At 28.7% G+C, this 23,418-nt stretch overlaps 4 protein-coding genes across 4 annotated transcripts; 2 read left to right on the top strand and 2 right to left on the bottom strand.

The window, feature by feature from the left end:
* The first annotated feature begins 1,646 nt into the window (after nucleotides 1–1,646).
* LOC111680103 (serine/threonine-protein kinase polo) lies at nucleotides 1,647–8,150 on the top strand. Its single transcript, XM_023441725.2, has 6 exons — nucleotides 1,647–2,296; nucleotides 3,604–3,828; nucleotides 3,923–4,705; nucleotides 4,775–4,956; nucleotides 7,255–7,501; nucleotides 7,582–8,150. Exons 1-6 carry the CDS (start codon nucleotides 2,198–2,200, stop codon nucleotides 7,774–7,776), a joined length of 1,731 nt encoding a protein of 576 aa, XP_023297493.1. The 5' UTR covers nucleotides 1,647–2,197; the 3' UTR covers nucleotides 7,777–8,150.
* Nucleotides 8,151–10,448: 2,298 nt separating this feature from the next.
* On the bottom strand, nucleotides 10,449–11,898 carry LOC111689139 (DCN1-like protein). Its single transcript, XM_023451632.2, has 3 exons — nucleotides 11,732–11,898; nucleotides 10,870–11,454; nucleotides 10,449–10,809 (listed from the first exon to the last, which is right to left on the bottom strand). The coding sequence occupies exons 1-3, from the start codon at nucleotides 11,732–11,734 to the stop codon at nucleotides 10,498–10,500; spliced, it is 900 nt and encodes a 299-aa protein (XP_023307400.2). The 5' UTR covers nucleotides 11,735–11,898; the 3' UTR covers nucleotides 10,449–10,497.
* A 480-nt stretch (nucleotides 11,899–12,378) lies between these two features.
* LOC111689140 (protein FRG1 homolog) lies at nucleotides 12,379–13,452 on the top strand. The gene is made up of 3 exons (XM_023451633.2): nucleotides 12,379–12,591; nucleotides 12,654–13,238; nucleotides 13,303–13,452. Exons 1-3 carry the CDS (start codon nucleotides 12,530–12,532, stop codon nucleotides 13,448–13,450), a joined length of 795 nt encoding a protein of 264 aa, XP_023307401.1. The 5' UTR covers nucleotides 12,379–12,529; the 3' UTR covers nucleotides 13,451–13,452.
* A 6,824-nt stretch (nucleotides 13,453–20,276) lies between these two features.
* On the bottom strand, nucleotides 20,277–21,615 carry LOC111689138 (RNA-binding protein Rsf1). The gene has a single exon (XM_023451631.2). The coding sequence runs from the start codon at nucleotides 21,479–21,481 to the stop codon at nucleotides 20,819–20,821; it is 663 nt and encodes a 220-aa protein (XP_023307399.1). The 5' UTR covers nucleotides 21,482–21,615; the 3' UTR covers nucleotides 20,277–20,818.
* Nucleotides 21,616–23,418: the final 1,803 nt, after the last annotated feature.

Raw genomic sequence — 23,418 nt, 5'->3', positions numbered from 1 at the left:
AAACATATAACGTCACGTTATTTTGATTAAGTTACTTTATAATAATTAAAAATACAAAAACAAAAACAACAAATACTATTGTAGTAATATGAAAAATAAGAAAAGATAAACAAAAAAAATTGTCATTCGAGTGAAACAAAAAAATGATAGATATGATGTGTGAAAATATTTAATAACAATAATTAATAATAATAATAATAAAAAAACAAAAACAAAGTATTAAAAGTATGTTTGAATTTTAGAAAAAACATTCTTTGATTTTGAAATTCAGCCCGCTGAATAGTAATTTTGTTAAATTATTTATAGATTTTTAAACAAAACTTGTTTTAAATTATTTAATTTTTAGGTTTTTCTTACAATTCAGCTAGCTGAATAAGAAGATTTCTTAAATATTTAAACAAAAAACTATTTATTTATTTACTACTTGAACAAAACTGATCATTCAGCTAGCTGAATAAGATTTCTTAAAGTTCTAAACAAAAAAACTATTTATTTACTTACTACTTGAACAAAAATAGTTATTCAGCTAGCTGAATAAGAAGATTTCTTAAAGTTTTAAATAAATTTTAATTAATTTATAGAATACATTAGAAAAAATTACAATTCAGCTAGCTGAATTTAGATTTTCTTTAATAATTTACTTAAAAACTAAACAAATTTATATACTTTTTCAATTTACAGCTATTCAGCTAGCTGATTAACATTTTTTTCATATATTTTTTAAATAAAACCCTTTCAATTTAAGCAAATCCGAAAAAAGTCTTATTCAGCTAGCTGAATTGACGTTTTCTTGAATAATATTCATAAATATTACTATATTGTTCAATTCAGCTAGCTGAATTATAATTTAATCGCTACCACGACAATTGGATCTCCACTTTGGAACGGCCCGATTCTGAATAGTCCAAAGATTGTCAACTCAGCAACAGCTATATCAACGGGAAGTTTTTCGCCAGGAAAGAACATCCAGTTACAGCCAACCTGTTACAACAGCAACAAATTATAAAATATTTCTCTAATATTTGATATCAAAAAAAAGTTGGAATAATTTATTTTTAGATTTAATTAAAAACCAAAACATTTGCTTGGTTATACGCTTATCGTTTTAAAATTTTTATTTGACAACATTAATTACCAGTTAAACATCAAAAAATCGCTTGAAACTAAATAGAGAAAACAAAATAGCGATTTTGCAAAAGTTTTTTCTTTAATTTTCATTTACTTTAAGCTATAATTTGAAAAATTTAATTCCATATGTTTAAAATTTAATTAAACAATAATTTTCTATGTATTTTTAATGAATTTAATATTTTTTTGCTCTTTTAAACAAATTACATAAAATCGCTATATACCAACCTAAAGAAAAAAACACTAACCAAGTCAACAACATTGTTTTGACACTGTTTTTTGTTCAACACAATTGAAAAGAAACAACAGCATTTTAAATTAACTGACATTTCAAATGTAAACAAAGCACCTATAGAAAAGAGTAAAAGAGACAACTATATATTTATAAGTAAAAGTAGTACACAACTAGCTAACATAATAACGAGTAAATATAATGCAAAACATCTGGCATTATTTTCTATACTTCTATGCAAATAGTTGTTGTTTTTCTACTCGTCATTTAAGGTTTTTCCATAAAATTGTTGTTGCCTCTTTTTGAATTTCTTTTTGCAAACGGTTGTTTGCCCTAGTGTTGTTGTTATTTGGGATGTTTTTACAAGTTTTAAGCAAAAAAATGTAATCATTCGTTAAATTTGTCAAAGAGTGCTGCTGCTGTTTTTTTTTTCTTGTGCTTGTGTTTGCGCGCTGCAGTTGTTTGAAATTTCAAAGAAATTACACAAAAATTCATAAGGAAAAGAATAAGCAGCTAAATTGAAAATTTTTGTTTAAAAGGAGTTAAAAGTTGTATTTTTAATAACTTTTTGTGTGTGTGGAGAAAAGCAATAACTTTTAAATTATTATTTTTTTTGTTAAATTAATTCACGTGTTGATTTTGTTATATTCGTTCGGTTCCTTCTTTTTTTTGAAATATTTTTTGTTGAACAATTTCAAGTTTTTTTTTTTTTGATCACTGTGTGATAGATACATATCAACTTGGAAAAACATAAATTTTTTTGTTGTAAATAAATAAAAAAATTGTCTATATATTTTGCATCTGCCGAAGCATAAAGGTACTAAGGAATTGCTAAAAATGGCCGCAAAACTGGATGATAAATCTTCCGATATACCGGAGCGTCTGTATGATTCTACAAATAATAGAACCTTTAAACGTATGCGTTTCTTTGGAAAGGTAAGTATTTTTTTTGATTTGTTTCTAGTTTATAAAGATCATTGAATTCCTTTGCTGCCTTGTATTTATGCGTATTCTCTTTCGTTTTCTATATTCGCTTTTTATTGTTGGGGATCCTTTTAATGCCGGTTTTTTTATTTGAAATGTTAGACGTCTCTGTTTTTGCTTGTAGAGAAAATAAACTAGATCTCTAGGCAGGCATGGAAAACTATGTATATTAGTACTTTCAGATATCACGAATTAACGCGGTATCCCCACTTCATTTTCGTTACTTTTTCTAATTTTCTAACCTTAGCTAAGTAGTCCACATATTAGACAATAGAACAAAAAATAAGCTACACTTTTCACCACCTGGACGAAGGAGGTAAACTTGAACCTAGGCGTTGTAGTCGATGGAAACCAAATTCCGACTGTGAATCACCCAAAGATTTTGGGGGTCACCTTTGACAGCCTGTTTACTTCCTCAGTTCATGCCACTGCAATTACGTACAAATTGCGAAGTAGAAACAAGGTCCTCAAAGCGCTAGCCGGCAGCACCTGGGAAATGGACAAAGAAGCCCATAGCAGAAATAGAGAAGAACCTGCCGCGGAAAACAAGAGTTTCTCTGGCACAACTGAGATCGGGATGGAGCAACAGGCTCAACGCCTACTGGTCCCGCATATACCGTGCCGTCCCCAATATATGCCCATATTGTGGACAGGGTCCCCATGATACCCACCACATATTCAACTGTCCAGCCCACCCTACTTCACTTAGCCCAATGGATTTATGGACTAACCCCATTGAAGTAGCCCAATTTCTTGGCTTGGACCTAAATACAGAACCCCCGGATTAAAATTGTATAGTTTAAGCTGTTACAACAACAACAACAGGAACAAAATAAACTAGATATCTATTCGGCAGGCATGGAAAACTATGTACATTAGTACTTTTAGATATAACGAAATACCGCGGTATCCCCACATCATTTTCGTTACTTTTTCTAACTTAAAAACCTTAGCTAAGTAGTCCACCTATTAGAGAATAGAACAGTCTGTAGTCTAGTATTTTCTATACAATCTAGTCTAGTTTATAATCTAGTTCATTTTACTCTTCTACTATAATCTAGTCCATTCTACTCTTGTCTATAATCGAATCTATAGTCTAGTCTATAGTTTAGTGTTCAATCTAGTCAGCAGTGGAGTCTATAGTCTAGTATATACACTAGTCCACAGTCCAGTCTGTAGTCTAGTTTAAAGTGTATTTTAGACTTTAGGTAACCGAATTACTTTGGAAATATAAAATTTTTGATTATATTTTGTTTTAGGGTGGCTTTGCAAAATGCTATGAAATCATTGATGTGGTGACAAATGATGTGTATGCCGGTAAAATTGTCTCCAAGAAGCTGATGATGAAACACAATCAAAAAGAGAAAATGACTCAAGAAATCACTATACATCGTAGTCTTAATCATGCAAATATTGTAAAATTTCATGGTTTCTTTGAGGATAGTGCCAATATTTATATAGTTTTGGAATTGTGCAAGAAAAGGGTAAGTATTTCTTAAAAAAACCAAACAAAACTTAATATCTTTTGCAGCTTATGCTTTAATGTTTAAACGTTTCTTTGCCTTACCACTATTACAGTCTATGATGGAATTACATAAACGTAGAAAAACTATAACAGAATACGAGTGTCGTTATTATATTTATCAAATAATACAGGGTGTTAAGTATTTACATGATAATCGTATAATACATCGTGATTTAAAATTGGGTAATCTATTCCTTAATGATATGTTGCATGTGAAAATAGGAGATTTTGGTTTAGCCACACGCATCGAATATGAGGGTGAACGTAAGAAAACTTTGTGCGGTACACCTAACTATATTGCACCCGAGATCTTAACTAAAAAGGGTCATTCGTATGAGGTGGATATATGGTCTATTGGTTGTGTTATGTACACATTACTAGTGGGTCAACCCCCATTTGAAACTAAGACCTTAAAGGATACTTATTCGAAAATTAAGAAATGTGATTATCGTGTCCCTAGTTATTTGCGTAAATCTGCTGCCGATATGGTTATTGCCATGTTACAATCAAATCCTGAAAATCGTCCTACCATAGGAGATCTTTTACACTTTGAATTCTTAAGCAGCTCACCAGTGCCTACATTCTTGCCCAGCTCTTGTCTAACAATGGCACCACGTCTCGAACTCAATGAGACCATAGATCATGAGGCTGCTCATCGTAAACCATTGAGTGAGTTGAATGGCCTTAAAGATGATACACGTCTAGAGTCGACATTCCTTAAGAATAATCTACATGATGCCATAACGGCTTCGGCTCAGGCTTGCCGGCATAATGAAGACTATCGCAGTGATATACAAAGTTTACAGCAACAGATTACAAATCTATTGAATGCTAAGGTATGCGTAGGATCCTTTTATACTTGCAGGGATTTACGAAATAATGTCATTTTTTCTACTCTCCCTTAGCCCCGCTTATTGCAAGGCAATTTGGGTGATGAAAATACTGATCCTGCTGCTCAGCCGCTGTTTTGGATTTCCAAATGGGTGGACTATAGTGATAAATATGGTTTTGGCTATCAGCTGTGTGATGAGGGTATTGGTGTTATGTTTAATGATACCACTAAACTTATACTATTGCCAAATCAAATGTAAGTAGTAATTTTGAAAGGAACAGTATTTTTTCTACTACTTTTTTTAAATCCCAAATTTAACAGATTTTTGCATAAATAAAACAAAAACTTGTTAAATTTTATAAAAAAAACGAAATTTTACTATTTTGTGAAAAGTACTATTTCTACTACTTTTTTCAAATTTAAAAATTATGCTTTTCCTAGTTAAAATTAACTTACTAACAGTTAATTTTTATAAAAGTTACAAAATTTTGAGATTTAAAAAAAGTACTTTTTCTACTACTTTTTTAAAAAATTGCAAATTTTAATATTTCTTGCTGAAAACTAACAAAATTATGTTAAATTTTATAAAAATAACAAAATTTTATAATTTGGAAAAATGTAGTATTTCTACTACTTTTTTTTAATATTACTCCTCTTCTTCTAATATTCAACGAAAACAGTCTAAATGTTATAAAAATAACGAATTTTATATATAGTTTGGAAAAAAGTACTTTTTTAATAAACTTTTATAAGTTAGAAAAAAGTACTTTTTTACTACTTTTTTTAAAAAATTGCAAATTTGACTATTTATTGATGAAATCTAATAAAACATGTTAAATTTTATTAAATTCACCTATTTTTAAAATTTGGAAAAAAGTAGTATTTCTACTACATTTTTAAATGTTAAATTTTACCACTTTTTTCTAATATTCAACGAAAACAGACTAAATGTTATAAAAATAACGAATTTTATATATAGTTTAGAAAAGAGTACTTTTTTAATGAACTTTTATTAGTTAAAAAAGTACTTTTCTACTACTTTTTTAAAAATTGCAAATTTTACTATTTCTTGCTGAAATCTAACAAAAACATGTCGAATTCTATAAAATTAAAAAAATTTTATAATTTGGGAAAAAGTAGTATTTCTACTACTTTTTTAATTTTACTCTTTTTTTCGAATATTCAACAAAAAAATGCTTAATGTTATAAAAATAACGAATTTTATACATAGTTTGGAAAAAAGTACATATTTAATGAATTTTTATGAATTAGAAAAAAGTACTTTTTCTACTACTTTTTAAAAATCATAAATTTTACTGTTTATTGCTGAAACGTTACAAAGACATGTTAAATTTTATATAATTCTCAAAATTTTATAATTTGGAAAAAGTACTTTTTCTACTACTTTTTTTAAATTTTTAATTTTACTACTTTTTTGCTAATATTAAACGAAAATAGACTTAATGTTTTAAAAATTGCGAATTTCATACATAGTTTGGAAAAAAGTACTTTTTTAATGAATTTTTATGAATTAGAAAAAAGTACTTTTTCTACTACTTTTATAAAAATCATAAATTATACTGTTTATTGCTGAAACGTTACAAAGACATGTTAAATTTTATATAATTCACAAAATTTTATAATTTGGAAAAAGTACTTTTTCTACTACTTTTTTAAATTTTTAATTTTACTACTTTTTTGCTAATATTCAACGAAAACAGGCTTAATGTTTTAAAAATTGCGAATTTTATACATAGTTTGGAAAAAAGTACTTTTTTAATGAATTTTTATGAATTAGAAAAAAGTACTTTTTCTACTACTTTTTTAAAAATCATAAATTTTACCGTTTATTGCTGAAACGTTACAAAGACATGTTAAATTTTATATAATTCACAAAATTTTATAATTTGGAAAAAGTACTTTTTCTACTACTTTTTTTAAATTTTTAATTTTACTACTTTTTTGCTAATATTCAACGAAAACAGGCTTAATGTTATAAAAATAACGAATTTTATATATAGTTTAGAAAAGAGTACTTTTTTAATGAACTTTTATTAGTTAGAAAAAAAGTACTTTTCTACTACTTTTTTAAAAATCTTAAATTTGACTATTTCTTGCTGAAATCTAACAAAATTATGTAAAATTTTATAAAAAAACAACATTTTTTTAGTTTGGAAAAAAGTACTTTTTCTACTACCTTTTTAAAATTTTTTATTTTTTTTGCTAATATTCAACAAAATCCGTATAAATATTTTAAAATTAACAAAAAAAGTACTTTTTTTGTGAGAATTTTTATAATTTAGGAAATAAAGTACTTTTTCTACTACTTTTTTAAAAATGTTAAAATTGTATATTTCTTAATGAAACTAAAAAAATACTAGTAAAAATTTTATAAAAAATATTAAATTTTAAAATTTAGAAAAAAGTACTTATTTTACTACTTTTTTAAAAAATTTTAATTTTTACTGTTTTTTTTGTTATTTACAACAAAAACTTTATAGATTTTATTAAGATAAAAAATTTCTTAAATTTTTCTTTATTTTTTTTTAACAGCAATGTCCATTTCATCGATAAAGATGGCAAGGAATCCTATATGACTACCACCGATTACTCAAAAGCCTTGGATAAGAAAATGAAATTACTTTCGTATTTCAAACGTTATATGACTGAACATTTAGTTAAGGCTGGTGCCAATAATGTCAACTTTGAGTCTGATCAAATCTCACGTATGCCACATTTACATTCCTGGTTTAGAACCACTTGTGCTGTAGTCATGCATTTAACCAATGGCACTGTACAGGTAATGAAATTTAGATCCTTTTTCTCTACAATCCGCTGACATAATTGTAATTATTTGTTTTTTGTTTTGCTTTCTAACAGCTTAATTTCTCGGATCATATGAAAATCATTTTATGTCCACGCATGAGTGCCATAACATATATGGATCATGAAAAGAATTTCCGTACTTATCGTTTTTCCACTATTATACAGCATGGCTGTTCCAAGGATTTATATCAGAAGATACGTTATGCTCATGAAAAACTTAGTAAAATGCTGGAGAAAATGTTCTTTTAAGTGAAATAATTGTTTATCTCTCTCACTTGCTGTCACTTTTCTCTCCCTCACTCTCTATCTATCTCTTGCTCTACTGCTCCTTATGTCCCGCCTGTTATGTCTTTTATGTTTTACCTTTTTCTTTAAAATTATTTTCTTTTAAGTTTTATCCATAATTGTTAAACATAAGAAATTAATTATTTTAACTTCCATCAAAAAGTGAAGTAAATTTTTTAACTCTCTTTATACGCTTTCTTCTCCTAGTGTCTTGTTAAATTTTATTTAAAAAGTTTATTTTATTTATTTTCATTCATATTTTTCTTTGTTTATTCGCTTCATGTTTGTGTTTTTTTATAAGAAAAAACATTAATTCATAGAAGATTTTCATGTTAAAAAACAACAACAAAAAAACAAAAACAAAACAACCTTAAGGAGTATGCTTATTTTATTTTAATAATAATTAAATTTTTTTCTTTTGTAAGTTTTGTTATTTTAGTGTATTTTTATTTTTAATAATATATATTATATAAAAAAAGAAACAACATCGTCATCATATCGTCATACGTATTATTTTGTAGTTATCTGAACTTGTAAAAGAAATATAAAATACTAATTCTTTTTTAACAGAAAAAAAACGTAAATATTAAAAATTTAAACATATTCTCACACAAACAACACACACACATACATTTTTTATATATATAAATAAAGAATAAACTTAAGTTTTACTTAATTAAAAAAACGCGTTTTATTTAGTATAAAACAGACTAATGTTTAGTCTATACAATAAACTAAAGTTTAGTATATAGAATAGACTCAAGTTTAGTCTATATAATAGACTAAAGTTAAGTCCATAGAATAGACTAAAGTTTAGTCTATAGAATAGACTAAAGTTTAGTCTATAGTAGAGACTAAAGTTTAATCTATAGTAGAGACTAAAGTTTAGTCTATAGTAGAGACTAAAGTTTAGTCTATAGTAGAGACTAAAGTTTAGTCTATAGTAGAGACTAAAGTTTAGTCTATAGTAGAGACTAAAGTTTAGTCTATAGTAGAGACTAAAGTTTAGTCTATAGTAGAGACTAAAGTTTAGTCTATAGTAGAGACTAAAGTTTAGTCTATAGTAGAGACTAAAGTTTAGTCTATAGTAGAGACTAAAGTTTAGTCTATAGTAGAGACTAAAGTTTAGTCTATAGTAGAGACTAAAGTTTAGTCTATAGTAGAGACTACAGATTAGTCTAAAGTTTAGTCTATAGTAGAAACTAAAGATTAGTCTATGGTAGAAACTTAAGTTTAGTCTATAGTAGAGAGTAAAGTTTAGTCTATAGTAGAGACTAAAGTTTAGTCTATAGTAGAGACTAAAGTTTAGTCTATAGTAGAGACTAAAGTTTAGTCTATAGTAGAGACTAAAGTTTAGTCTATAGTAGAGAATAAAGTTTAGTCTATAGTAGAGAATAAAGTTTAGTCTATAGTAGAGACTAAAGTTTAGTCTGAAGTAGAGACTAAAGTTAAGTCTATAGTAAAGACTAAAGTTTAGTCTATAGTAAAGACTAAAGTTAAGTCTATAGTAGAGACTAAAGTTTAGTCTATAGTAGAGACTAAAGTTTAGTCTATAGTAGAGACTAAAGTTTAGTCTATAGTAGAGACTAAAGTTTAGTCTATAGTAGAGACTAAAGTTTAGTCTATAGTAGAGACTAAAGTTTAGTCTATAGTAGAGAGTAAAGTTTAGTCTATAGTAGAGACTAAAGTTTAGTCTATAGTAGAGACTAAAGTTTAGTCTATAGTAGAGACTAAAGTTTAGTCTATAGTAGACACTAAAGTTTAGTCTATAGTAGAGACTAAAGTTTAGTCTATAGTACAGACTTAAGTTTAGTTTATAGTAGAGTCTAAAGTTTAGTCTTTAGTAGAGACTAAAGTTTAGTCTATAGTAGAGGCTAAAGATTAGTCTATAGTAGAGATTGATCGTACTAAAATCAATGAAAGAAAAGTTTTAATTGTTTTTATATTTAATTAGCATTATTTATTTAAAAACTAATTTCTTTTTGTTTTATTATTATTTATTTTTATACATACAGGAAAGCAAAAAAATATATTTTTAATTTTTTATTTTTTATTTTAATATTTTGAAAATGTAAAGCACTTAAAACTGAAAATAAACAAAAAGAAAAATAGAATCAAAATTTAAAAAAAAATATATAAAATAGGACAACTAATAAAAAAATATGAGAAAGAAAATCTTATGCAGTTTCTAGTACCAAAAGTGTTTTACTTTTAGCATTATCATAAAATTTCAGTTTTTTTCAAGTTGTTTAAATTTAAATAGAATTTCTTTTATAACGCCTCCAAATGACACGTTATTTATTTATATATATTTTTAGTTGATTTTTGTTTTTTTTTCATGTTTTTTAACTAAATACATATTTTTAAATAAGTAATATTTTAACATTATTTTAATTTAATATTAATATTATTACAATACATTACATGCTCTGTTTGTTGTTATTGTTTTTATTTTTTCTGCAGAATGTTGGGCTTGAAAAATATTACATTTGTAATGTTTTCCTTTTTTGGGGGGGAGGAAGAAGAAAAGTAGTTTATTTTAATTATTAAATTTTCAAAAGAGATAAAAGCAAAAAAAAAATATTATTTTCTTTTGAATTCTTTTTGTTGTTGTATTTAAATTTAATATATATTTCTTTTATTTTTGTTTATTTGTTAATTTAAAACATGCTAGTAAAACAAACGTTAGCCATAGTTCATATTTGTACTGTGCGCTGATGATTGAAAACTATTCGATATGTTCTTTTGTTGTTGGCTAGCTGCGGCGGCAGCTGCTGCTGCTGACTGCTGTTGTAACTGCTGAGGTGTTAGCGATGAGTTTGCTTGCAGGTAATTCTGTAATAGTTGGCGATTTTCTTGGCACCATTCGACAAAATCATCGATTAGCACTGGCCAGGCTCCTTCGGAGTCATAATTACTCATATTGTCATCAATATGAATGGCAAAATCCAGCAATAAATTCCATGTATCTTTGGGTATAGAACGTTTATGTTTTTCCTTAAATGGAAAATGTGTGCATAAATGTTTGAATTCATAGTTCCTTTAAGTGTTACTTACCTTCAAAAACTTGCACCACAAATCCAAAAACTTAAAACGTCCACTTAACACAATGGTCCAATAGGCAATAGCCATATCCAAATCAATACCCTTTTGACCTGGGTCCTTGGCATAGTTGAAAGTAAACTGATAGAAATCTTTAAATTTGGCCAAATCATTAAGTTCCATTTCCAGCAGCGGCAACTTAACCTTCAGCTTATCTATTGAATCAATACCCAACTCACTCATGCCATTGACAAATTCCTCGCGGGTAAATTCACATTGTACCTCAGCATGAAACTTCCAGGCTATGATTAGGACAAGTTTCGAATCGGGACTTAGTTCTAGATCATCTAGAAAACGTATTACACCTTCGGAGGTGATTTTCTGAGTATCTGTGGGATCACGATAGCGCAAGAATAACTGTTCAATACGTTTGCGATCTAGCTCGCGATAATAGTATTCAGGATTTTGAAAATAGTTATCACTGGCCAAATCTAGTTTCCAATCATTCTGCTGCAGGCAATAGATAGCGGTCTGTTCGCCCGTTTGGGTTAAGGAGATGAATTTTTTCACTTTATCCCTTTGTGTAGATTTCAATTTGTTCTGCAGACGAAAAACAAAATTCACTTAATATTATATTTACATTCCTTTTATATTCTATAATTAGTTTTGTTATGCTTTTTGTTGCATAAATGTTTAGTTCGTTTCTATTCCTTATAGAGGCTTAATTTTTTGCGGAAAATCTATTATTTTTGTTGCATATTTCGTTTAATTTTTTTTCTTATTCGATGGTTTTTTTTTTGCTTAATTCACATTTGTCATAACTTTCTATTTTGTTAATTGTTTTTTTTCGCCTAACTAATTATTTCTGATTACTTACCATTTTTCCTATAAATTCTTTATATTGTTATGGATTTTTGTTTAACAATTTGTAAATCTGTTGCAGTTTTATAAAAAAAAGAAATATATAAATTCTTGATGTTCTCCTAAATAAAAATAATTTTCTTCTTTGCTTTTACTGTCCTTCCCTACGTCTTTTTTCTTTCTTTTTCTTCTATTATTTTTCCGCAAAATTTCGTTGCTATTTTTATTTTTCACTTTGTGCTTGTCTTTCTTTGTGGTGTCAGAAGGCAATGACAGCTGAGTTATAACAAGAGTTGCCGTACCAAAAACAAGGTGGTAACATTGTTTTTAATAATAAAACAAATAAGAGAAGTATAGCTATATTTTACAAAATATTAATAAAACTAAATAAAAAAACTTCGAAGTATTCTTTGATTATGCCAAAGTATATTATTAAATATAGATTATGCTATTAAAATACTTCTCTTAAAAAAATTTGTTAGAAATTTTATGAAAAACTATTTTTCACATATAGATGGCGCCACTACAAATGGCTACCATACAGTATGGCAGCTTCTATATAGCAAGCGAAAAATGCCGTATGGCAACCTTTTTTTTAATCCAAATAAACGTCAGTGTATTCATTAAAGATAAAAATAGGCTTTATAACAACTAATACTGAAACTGTCAAACTTTATATATAAAAAATAGCTTAGTATTTAGCCAAGCTGTCATTCCCAAGATAATAGTTTCCTTCTAACATAATTTTACTTCGATTTCCCCTTAAGAAAAAGTAAACAAATTTTTATTCCCAAAGAAAAATAAAAACGTAAACATGTCTTCTGAGTATGATAAAGTTAAAATTGGTAAATTAGTTTTAAAAGGAGAAAAACACAAGTAAGTTTTTTTTAAATAAAAAGCTAAACAGAAGAAAACCTTAAACACTTTGCCTTTAATAGGAAAAGTAAAAAACGCAAAAAGGAAAAAGAACATAAAGATGATTCCCACAAGAAACGCAAAACTCAAGTGGATGAGGATGCTTTAAAACATGGCGGCTGGTGGCAAGCTAAATTAGCTACCGAAATAACCGGTCCCGTGGCCATACAATTTGGTGAACGTGCTTATGTTAAGGCTTTGGATAATGGACTTTTTACTCTAGGGCCACCACACCGTGAGGGTGAAGGCCCCGATCCGGAGGAAATATTCACTGCCTTTCCCATAAATGAACGCAAGGTAACCTTTAAGTCTGGCTATGGGAAGTACTTAAAAATCGAAAAAGATGGTATGGTTACCGGCCGCTCAGAGGCGGTGGGTAGCATGGAACAATGGGAGCCCATATTTGAGGATGGCAAAATGGCTTTACTATCCGAATTGGGTTTCTTTATGTCTATTGATCCCGAAGATGATGCCTGTGTGGCGTTACGTAAAAAGGTGACAGATTTAGAGATATGTAAAGTACGCAGCAATGCGACGAGAGAATGTGTGGTAGATGATGAACCTACCGAGGAAAAGGGTGATTTGGCAGAGGTGGAAAAGAACTATGTGTAAGATTTTGCTTTTGTTTTCTTTATCAAGGGTAATATTAATAGATTTCTATTTGTTTTGTAGCAAAAAATTCCAAAAGTTCCAGGACAAAAAGTTGCGCATTAACAAAAATGATATTAAAGAATTGGAAACGGCCAAGGAGAAAGGCACTTTGCATGAGGCTTTACTTGATAGACGTAGTAAAATGAAAGCGGATCGTTATTGTAAATAAATTTAAGGTTAAGAGAGTAACAATAATAAAAAAAATTATTAGCTAAGCCTGCAGAGGATTTAATTGAATGTACAACAAAATTTTCTTTCCTGTCTTCAAGTTCCTTTTCTTCAGAAGTCACTTTTTTGTTCCAGTAGACTTTTCTATAGAAAACTTTACACAAAATCACTTTTTTATACAAACACTCTACCTAAAAGTCGCTTTTCTATAGAAAACTCTTGCCAGAAGCAACTTCTATATAGAACACTGTTTACAGAAGAATTTTTTCTAAAGAAAACAGTCTCCAGAAGAAATTTATAAAAAAAACTGTCTCGTGAAGACATTTATCTAAAGAAAACTATTTCTAGATGACATTTTCCTAAAGAAAACCGTTTCCAAAAGACACTGTTCTATAGAAAACACATTTATATAGAAAAGTATCCAAATAATGCTATTCTATAGAAAACTATCTAAAATAACAAGCTTTTTGTATAGAAAATTGTTTCCATATACTTTTCAAAAGAAAATTGTATTTAGAAGTTCTCTATAAAAAAACTGTGTTTGTTATGGGAAATTGTCTCCAAGTCACTTTTCTACAAACAACTTTCCTCAGATGTCATTTTTTCTAAGAAGAAACATTTCTAAGAAAAAATTGTCTCCGGAAGACTCCTTTCTATAGAAAAAATTTATCCAGAAATCACTTTTCTATAGAAAACTCCTGCCAGAAGCAACTTTTCTAAAGAAAACTTCATCCAGAAGAAACTTCTATATAGAACACTCTCTCCAGAAGAAACTTTTCTAAGGAGATTATGTTTCAGAGGAAACTTTATAAAAAAAATGTCTTCTGAAGACATGAAACTATGTCTAAATGACATTTTCCTAATGAAACCCGTTTCCAGAAGACATTTTTCTAAAGAAAACTGTTTCCAGAACATTTCTAAAAAACTGCCTCCAGAAGACACATTTGTGCTTGAAATTATCTTTGAAAAAAACTTCTCTATAAGGAATTTTCTCCAGAAGAAACTTTTCTAAAGAAATCATGATTCAGAGGAAACTTTATTAAAAACTGTCTTCTGAAGACATGAAACTATTTCTAAATGACATTTTCTTAAAGAAACCCGTTTCCAGAAGACACTTTCTAAAGAAATTTTCTCCAGAACATACTTTTGCATAGAACACTTTCCCTGAAGAAACCAGTTTCCAGAAGACACTTTCTAAAGAAATTTTCTCCAGAACAAACTTTCGCATAGAAAACTTTCCCTGAAAGAAAGTCTTTTCTATAGAAAACTGCCACCATAAGATACTCTACAAAATAAGTCTAAACCAACTATGTATTTGTATACTTTCGTCCCCTGATAGCTTTCTGTGTCTTTCACTGCTTTAGTTAAATATTTTAATTAAAATAGCAAAACTCCCCCTCTCTTTAGAATTTCAAACACATTAGCATTCACATCAAGATACGTCATTCTAAATGAACCACGATTTCAAAACTCTACCTTTCCTATACATCTAATACTTTTTTTTGCAATTAAAATTTATTTATAATTAATTTGTTTATCTGAACACAATTGACTCACACAATTTGTGTTTGTAATTAAAATCAAGATAAAGCAATAACATCTGCGTTTTAATTAAATATAAATTTCAGTCAACCTAATACATGTGCAATTTTAGTTTTTTTTTTTTTGTATTTGGTCATAGTAGCCCACACCATAAATAAATATTTGCACATTGATCAAAGTTCCTAAAAAAAATATTATGGGCTGGTGGTTATATAGCAAAATATTTTGCTCTCACAACCCACAAATATTTATATGTATTTGTGTGTATTTGAAATGATTAGATTTATTCGGGTCATGACATCAATAAAAAAAAAATAAATTAAATAAAAATTGTTGCATTTTCGTAGAGAAATATTTAAAAATGAAATAAATTTAAATTTTAAATTCCTAATCGACTGAAAATTGTTGCATTTTTCTCTTTCTTAATATCCGAAACTGTCCCTAGAATATAATTTTAAATTTTCAAAAACTTTTATAAAGAAAACTTCAGAATACAATTTACTAAAGAAAACTGACTCCAGAAGACAAATTTCTAAAGAAAACCGTCTCCGGGAGACAATTTTATAAAGAAAACTTTCTACAGAAGACAATTTTCTAAAGAAAACTGTCTCCAGAGGACAATTTTCAAAAGAAAACTGTCTCCAGAGGACAATTTTCTAAAGAAAACTGTCTCCAGAGGACAATTTTCTAAAGAAAACTGTCTCCAGAGGACAATTTTCTAAAGAAAACTGTCTCCAGAGGACAATTTTCTAAAGAAAACTGTCTCCAGAAGACAATTTTCTAAAGAAAACTGTCTCCAGAAGACAATATTCTAAAGAAAACTGTCTCTAGAAGACAATTTTCTAAAGAAAACTGTCTCTAGAAGACAATTTTCTAAAGAAAACTGTCTCTAGAAGACAATTTACTAAAGAAAATTGTCTCTAGAAGACAATTTTCTAAAGAAAAATGTCTCTAGAAGACAATTTTCAAAAGAAAAATGTCTCTAGAAGACAATTTTCGAAAAAAAATGTCTCTAGAAGACAATTTTTTAAAGAAAACTGTCTCTAGAAGACAATTTACTAAAGAAAATTGTCTCTAGAAGACAATTTTCTCAAGAAAAATGTCTCTAGAAGAAAATTTCTAAAGAAAAATGTCTCTAGAAGACAATTTTCTAAAGAAAACTGTCTCCAGAAGACAATTTTCTAATAAAAACTGTCTCCAGAAGACAATTCTCTAAAGAAAACTGACTCCAGAAGGCAATTTTTTAAAGAAAACTGGCTCTAGAAGACAATTTTCTAAAGAACACTGTCTGCAGAAGCCAATTTTCTAAAGAACACTGTCTGCAGAAGCCAATTTTCTAAAGAAAACTGTCTCCAGAAGACAATTTTCTAAAGAAAACTGTCTCCAGAAGACAATTTTCTAAAGAAAACTGTCTCCAGAAGACAATTTTCTAAAGAAAACTGTCTGCAGAAGACAATTCTCTAAAAAAAACTGTCTCTAGAAGACAATTTTCTAAAGAAAACGTTCTTCATTTTTCGAAAGAAATTCTCTCCAAAATACATGCTTCCAAAAGAATGCTATTATAGAAGATAATTTTCCATAAAACGGTCTATAGAAGACAGCTTTCTAAGTCCATTTTTTAATACTAAATTATATCCTGTAGCTATCATTTGTATATTGTCTAATAATACTTGAAAACAACCCCTAAACTATATCCCGCACAATAGTAATCCACCACCAAATTGATCCTAACCTTAATATTAGAATACAGATAGACCTGAAAAGTAAAAAAAAAAAGAAAAAGGAAAACAATAAAGCTGAAAATAAAAAGAAAATTAATTGTAGCATATTTCTGTAGAATCCAGTTTACAACAGAAGAAAGGGGAGCATTAACCAGCTGCAGCAGCAACGAAGTATTGATATGATCATTGGGTCGGTCGATCGATTGGGCATATTAGAAGTACATACGAGATACGATATACAAAAAAAAAAGAGATTAAACGAAACGGGTGAGCTACGAAGGAAGTTGTGTGTGTATGTGTTAAAATATAAATAAAGTTGAGAAAATGGCGTTTGGTGAGATATTTATTTAATATATTTTAAGGCCAATTTGAGTTTAATATAAAAATTTTTTGTTTTTAATTGGTAACGAAGCAGGAGTAAGGAGACGCCAAAAAATTAGTGTTTTTTTTGTTTGTTTTTAATAAAATGAAGACGCAAGCGTAGTATTTTGATACAAAAAAATAATAACAAAATTTTGAAGACGTACGTGGTGTTTTTGATATTTAAAAGAACGAACGAGTTATGTAGTACGTAAACTGTAGTAGTTTTCTTGATTTAAAAGGCGTAGTAGTAGTAGGAGTTTGGTTCCAAATAAGACGTAGAACGTCGAAGTTTTTTTTTTTTGGTTTGCTTTGGTTAAAGGTGCTTTTAAACTTAAGTTAAATAATAAAAAAAAGATGCGTTGCGAAAAATTAAGGTGGTGAGGTGATTTTTAAATTAAAATAGAATATATATATATATGTGGGCGTTGTTTTTTTTTTGGGCAACAAGACGTAGTAGGACGTAGGATATTGATATATAATATAATAATGATGAGTAGTAAGTAGTAGTAGTAATTATAGAGGTGTGTTATATATTACTTATTAAGATTGCTTACGTTGTTATAATAGTAGTTTAACGATTTTTGTTGGGATCTTTTGAAGGAGTTTTGTTTTATCGTGAGACGATGAATGTAACGAAAAATAAAACGAACCGAAGCGTAGTTTGAAAAAAATGTGTGTTTTTAACTAAGATGTTGGGAAAAAAGGGAGGCGATTAATTGATTTTTTTTACATTTTCATACTAAACTAACGATAAATACTGAGAGCAAGACAGTGAGAGAGTTTTAATACGAAGAGTAGAGGTTAAGAGCGCTAAAGGAGACTCATTTCTAAAGAAATCTACGTTCTGAAGGGATTTTTTTAAAGGAAACTGTAAACACTTTTCAATAGTGAAGTCTCCAGAAAACTGTCCCCTGACAACACTTTTATATAGAATACTGTTACCTGGAAACATTTTTATGTAGAAAACTGTTCTTATATAGAAAACTGTTAACAGGGAACATTTTTATATAGAAAACTGTTACCTGGGAAAATTTGTATATAGAAAACTGTTTCCAGGAACCACTTTTATATATAAAACTGTAACCAGGGAACATTTTTATGTAGAAAACTGTTTCCAGGAAACATTTTTATATAGAAAACTCCAGAAAACACTTTTCTGTAGAAAACTGTCTGCAGGAATAGTTTTTCTGTAGAAAACTGTTCCGAGAAGACAATTTCCTATAGAAAACTGTACTCAAAACACACTCTTCTAAAGAAAACTGTCACCAAAAGACATTTTCTATAGAAAACTGTTACCCAAAGACATTTTTCTATAGAAAACTGTCCCAAAAGACATTTATCTATAGAAAACTGTCCCAAAAGACATTTATCTATAGAAAACTTTATCCAAAACAAGTTTTCTATAGAAAACATTTTCCAAAACAAGTTTTCTATAGAAAACATTTTCCAAAACAAGTTTTCTATAGAAAACATTTTCCAAAATATACATTTCTAAAGAAAATTGTCCACAGAACATACTTTTCTAAAGAAAAATGCCTTCAAAACAGTTTTCTGTAGAAAAATGTCCCCAGAAGACACTTTCTTATAGAAAACAGTACCCAGAAAACACTCTTCTATAGAAAATTGTCCCAAAAAGACATTTATTTATAGAAAAGTTTATCCAGAACAAATTTTCTATAGAAAACATTTCTCAAAGGACATATTTTTAAAGAAAACTGTCCCCAAAAGACACATTTCTAAAGAAAACTGTCTTCAGAACACACTTTTCTGTAGAAAACAGTCTCCAAAGGACACTTCTCTATAAAAATCTGTTGCCCAGAAACTTTTCTATTCAAAAACTGTCTCCAAAGGACACTTTTCTTTAGAAATTTGTCTTTAAAAGACATTTTTCTATTCAAAAGCTGTCTCCAAGACACTTTTCTTTAGAAATTTGTCTCCAAGACACTTTTCTTTAGAAATTTGTCTTCAAGACACTTTTCCTTAGAAAACTGTCAAAGTCACATTTCATTAGAAAACTGTCTCCAAAAGACACTTTTCTTTAGAAATCTGTCTTCAAAAGACATTTATCTATTCAAAAACTGTCTCCAATACAATTTTCTTTAGAAATTTGTCTTCAAGACACTTTTCCTTAGAAAACTGTCTCCAAAAGACACTTTTCCTTTAGAAATCTGTCTCCAAGACACTTTTCTATTAAAAAACTGTCTCCAAAAGATACTTTTCTTTAGAAATTTGTCATTGTATAAACATTTTTCTAAAGAAAACTGTCTCCAAAAGACACTTTTCTTTAGAAATCTGTCTTCAAAAGACATTTTTCTATTCAAAAACTGTCTCCAATACAATTTTCTTTAGAAATTTGTCTTCAAGACACTTTTCCTTAGAAAACTGTCACCAAAAGATACTTTTCCTTAGAAAACTGTCGCCAAAAGACACTTTTCCTTTAGAAATCTGTCTCCGAGACACTTTTCTATTAAAAAAAACTGTCTCCAAAAGATACTTTTCTTTAGAAAATTGTCATTGTATAGATATTTTTCTAAAGAAAACTTTCTCCCAAAGACACATACATAGTTAAATATAGAAAGTACAAAAAGAGTTTTATATTGCTAAGGACGTAGAAGAAAGTTGAGAGCGCTAAAGACGAGATACGAGGCAGACGAAACAAAAGATGAAAAAACAAACGAAGACGAAGTTGTTGAAGACGACATCTTTGGCAGCCTGCAAAATCCTTATGGTTCGAGTCCTGCGAGTTAATTGTAGAAATGTTGTTGCTGTAAATGCGAAGTTAATTCATTTTCAAAATTAATTAAATAAAACGACGTTTGATAATTTTTTTTGTTTTTGTATGTTTTTTTGTTCATATTTTTCTTGCTTTTTTTTGTGGAATACTGTGTAATTGTTACAGAAATAGTACGAGTAGTAGTTAATTCATGTTTTTGTTTTAATCATTTTAATGAGATTACACATCAATTCTGTTTTTTTTTCTTTTTAATTTGTTTTTTGCTAAAAATTTCTTTTTGTTTTTGTAATTATCTGGTTTCTCATAGTTTTTTTCTTTCTTTCTTGCAGTATAGACAGACGTATAAACTTAGCGTAGTATTACGTAGTTATAATTTGTTTTCTTTAATAAATTTTTTAAGTGAAAAAGTAATGATTATGTAGAAATTTTTTTGTTTTGTTTGTAGGGAAAAATAACTTAAATTTAAACGTTGTTTTTAAGTGTAAAAAAAGAATAAATACAATTTTTAAAAATCTTCTCTCTTTTATCATTATTGCTGCCATTTTGTTTTTGACTAAAACGTTATGTCGCTCTTTTTGTGTTTTGTTTTCAAAAAAATTTGCCTTAGCTCTCTCAAATCATTTTTGCCTTGTGTTTTTTTGTTAATTTATGACAAATTCTTTTGTTTTTTTTCTTTTTACGAATTTCTGCAAAATGGTAGTTAACGAGTAGATATTTTTTTGTTGTTGTTTTTCATTTTAAGAGGAATTTTTAAATTAAAATTATGACTTACGACACTAGAAACGAAATTTTCTCAGGGGGGTGAAAAATTTCGCCTTAAAAAGTAGAATAGAGTACTATATATATTACGTTCATACATATTTGCAATTTTCTACAAAATTTTTAGATTTTTTTCTTTACTAAACGCAGCTTAACGTAGTTATTTCTATATGTATATATCGAAGCTTACTTGTTATTAACTTTTTCGTTAAAATTGTAGATAATTGTATAAGATATTTGTTTTTTTGATTTAAAAACGTCCCATGGGCGAACGTGATCTAAAACGACCACCGCCACCACCTTGACCGCCGAAGGAGCGACCGCCTGAACTGCCACCATCACGGCCATATGAATCACGACGACTGAAGCCACCCGAACTGCCACCATCACGTCCATAGCCACCACCACCAGAACGGCCACCACTAGAGCTACCATAGCCATCGCGTCCATAACCGCCACCGCCGCCGGAACGGCCACCACCACCACCCGAACCGCCATAACCACGGTCGGGATAACGGCCGCCGCTAGAGTTGCGGGGTCTAAAACCACCGCCGCCACCACCACCTCCTCCATTACGACGTCCACCGAAGCCACCACCATCACGGCGTCTATCACCGCCGCCGCCTCCTCTACCACCGCCACCACCCTGGCGTCTACCACCTTGACGTGGGCGTCCCTTGCTGATTTCCACTCTTAATTGGGAGCCCAATAATTCGGTGCCGTTCAAAACATCACATGCCTTTTGGGCATCGTCACGATGTTCGAATTCGACGAATGCAAAACCTGGTGGATTAAATGCAATCCATACTGAATTTAATTTACCATATTTTGTGAACTCTCCTTCTAAATCGTCTTTCTTAATTTTATCAGTTAAATTTCCCACATACACACGCGTTCCTCGTTGATCACCCATTTTTTTTAATATATATTTTTTTTACTTGAACTTTTTCAAAAAAAATTTTATTTAATTAAACTTTTTTATATTTTTCAGCTTGGAGCACACGTACGTGTTATTCCAATCGATACTGAAAAATGTATGTATTCGTTTTTTTTCGCTACATCATGAAGTTGGCTTGGGTTAAATGTCCGACATTTTGTTTTCTGTATGTGTGTTTTTTTTTTGCAAACAGGGTGGTATTTTAGGGCGTGCTTACATGTTTAAATACTAGAAAACACAACTCTTAATAAAAAAATTAATATATTTATTTTATATTTTTAGCTTTAAATACTAATAAAATTTGAAATATTATAAAACTTTATTTAAAAGAATGTAATTTAGAAATTTTCATTTAAATAATTGAAGAGAAAATATTAAAATATGTTATTTGTATTTGTATGTGGCAACGTTTTTGAATATTACTGAAAATGACAACCCTGTAAACACTGTTTTAACTTACAAGTAAACTGTTTTATCATAAACAGCACTATTTTTTTATGTTACTCTTTTTTATTTATTCCAGCTTAAAAATTTAGTTATAAAGTTGCTGTATGGAAATTTTTTGTTCAATAATAAAAAAACAATTTTATATTGTCTAATTTTAACAACTTAATGAAAAACTATAATAATATGACTCCTTTTTAAGATGCATACATAAAATGATAACTTTGTTTATCGAGTAAGAAACTGCATTAACGGCTTTGTGTTTGAGCAATATTTTCGTGTTTTCATAAACTGCATTAACATTTTATAATTTTATTTTATTTGCAAATTTATGGGAAAAATCAAATGAAACTGCGATTTTTGCATAATTCTACGTTAAACATATTAAAAAATTAAATAAAAGAAGTTAATAATTGATGTAAATTGTATGAATAAGAGAGAACTGTATTAACAGCAATACTTCTATTGAGCGTAAACACTGCCTTAACAGTATTGTTTTAAAGACAACGAGCACTGTATTAACGATATTTCAACAAGTGTTAACTTTCACTGCTTTAACGGTAGTGTTCGGTTGAACTGCAGTATTTTTTAACCGTTAAAAGGTTGTGGTCTTTGAAAATGAAATATTTAAACTATTTTCTATGAAGAATTTAATTAAAAAATATGAAATAAATAAAAACAACAGCTAAAACAGATAATTTGTGGAAATAATGTGTATTATTTATAATTTTTTTTAAACTGCCAATAAAAGTACAGAATTATTTATGCTAAAAGGACTTAAAATTTTGGTTTTAACTCTTAAAATATTAAATTAAGGTATTACCTTAAATTAATTTATGTATAAACGCTAATAAATTTAAGTAAAATCTATAAAACAAAAAAATTGTACATAAAAAGTGCAGGCAAGTAATTTATGTAGCTAATTTAAATAATATTTATATTTTTTTCAATTCCCTAAGTTTGCTTTTTTTAAATTTCAAAATATTTTATCACTTATTCTTATCTAAATCACCTAAAATTATAATAATTACCAAAAAAACTCAAGCTTCAATTTTGAAATTTCCAATATGTACTTGCATATAGCTACAAGCAAACACCCTCCTGCAACCAACAACATGTCAGTTTTCTAAGTACCAAAAAAAGGTAACCAACAATCAGACGAAAAACCTCCACTAGCCTTTTACACATATTTTATAAGAGGTGGTGGTATATTCAATTTAACACCCTTAAGAACCCCACAGTGTCTACTGCCGCTGCTGATGATAACAACCACCATCAACAAAACAAAACAGGAAAGAACAAAAAACAAACATTACACACTCATTCATCAAACTAACTGTAAATAACAAAAGAAATCCTTTGCAATCTGCACGAATTTAAACAATGTTTACATTTTCTCTTGTTCTCTCTATTTTTTTGTTATACTCTTGTTAGTTTAGAGTAGCCAGAAATAGTTAATTCTTGTAATA

The sequence above is a fragment of the Lucilia cuprina genome, chromosome 5 (assembly GCF_022045245.1).
Source record: "Lucilia cuprina isolate Lc7/37 chromosome 5, ASM2204524v1, whole genome shotgun sequence".
Classification (NCBI taxonomy): Eukaryota; Metazoa; Arthropoda; class Insecta; order Diptera; family Calliphoridae; genus Lucilia; species Lucilia cuprina.
Note: the sequence above shows the minus strand (reverse complement) of the source record. Positions and strands in the feature narration are given on the sequence as shown.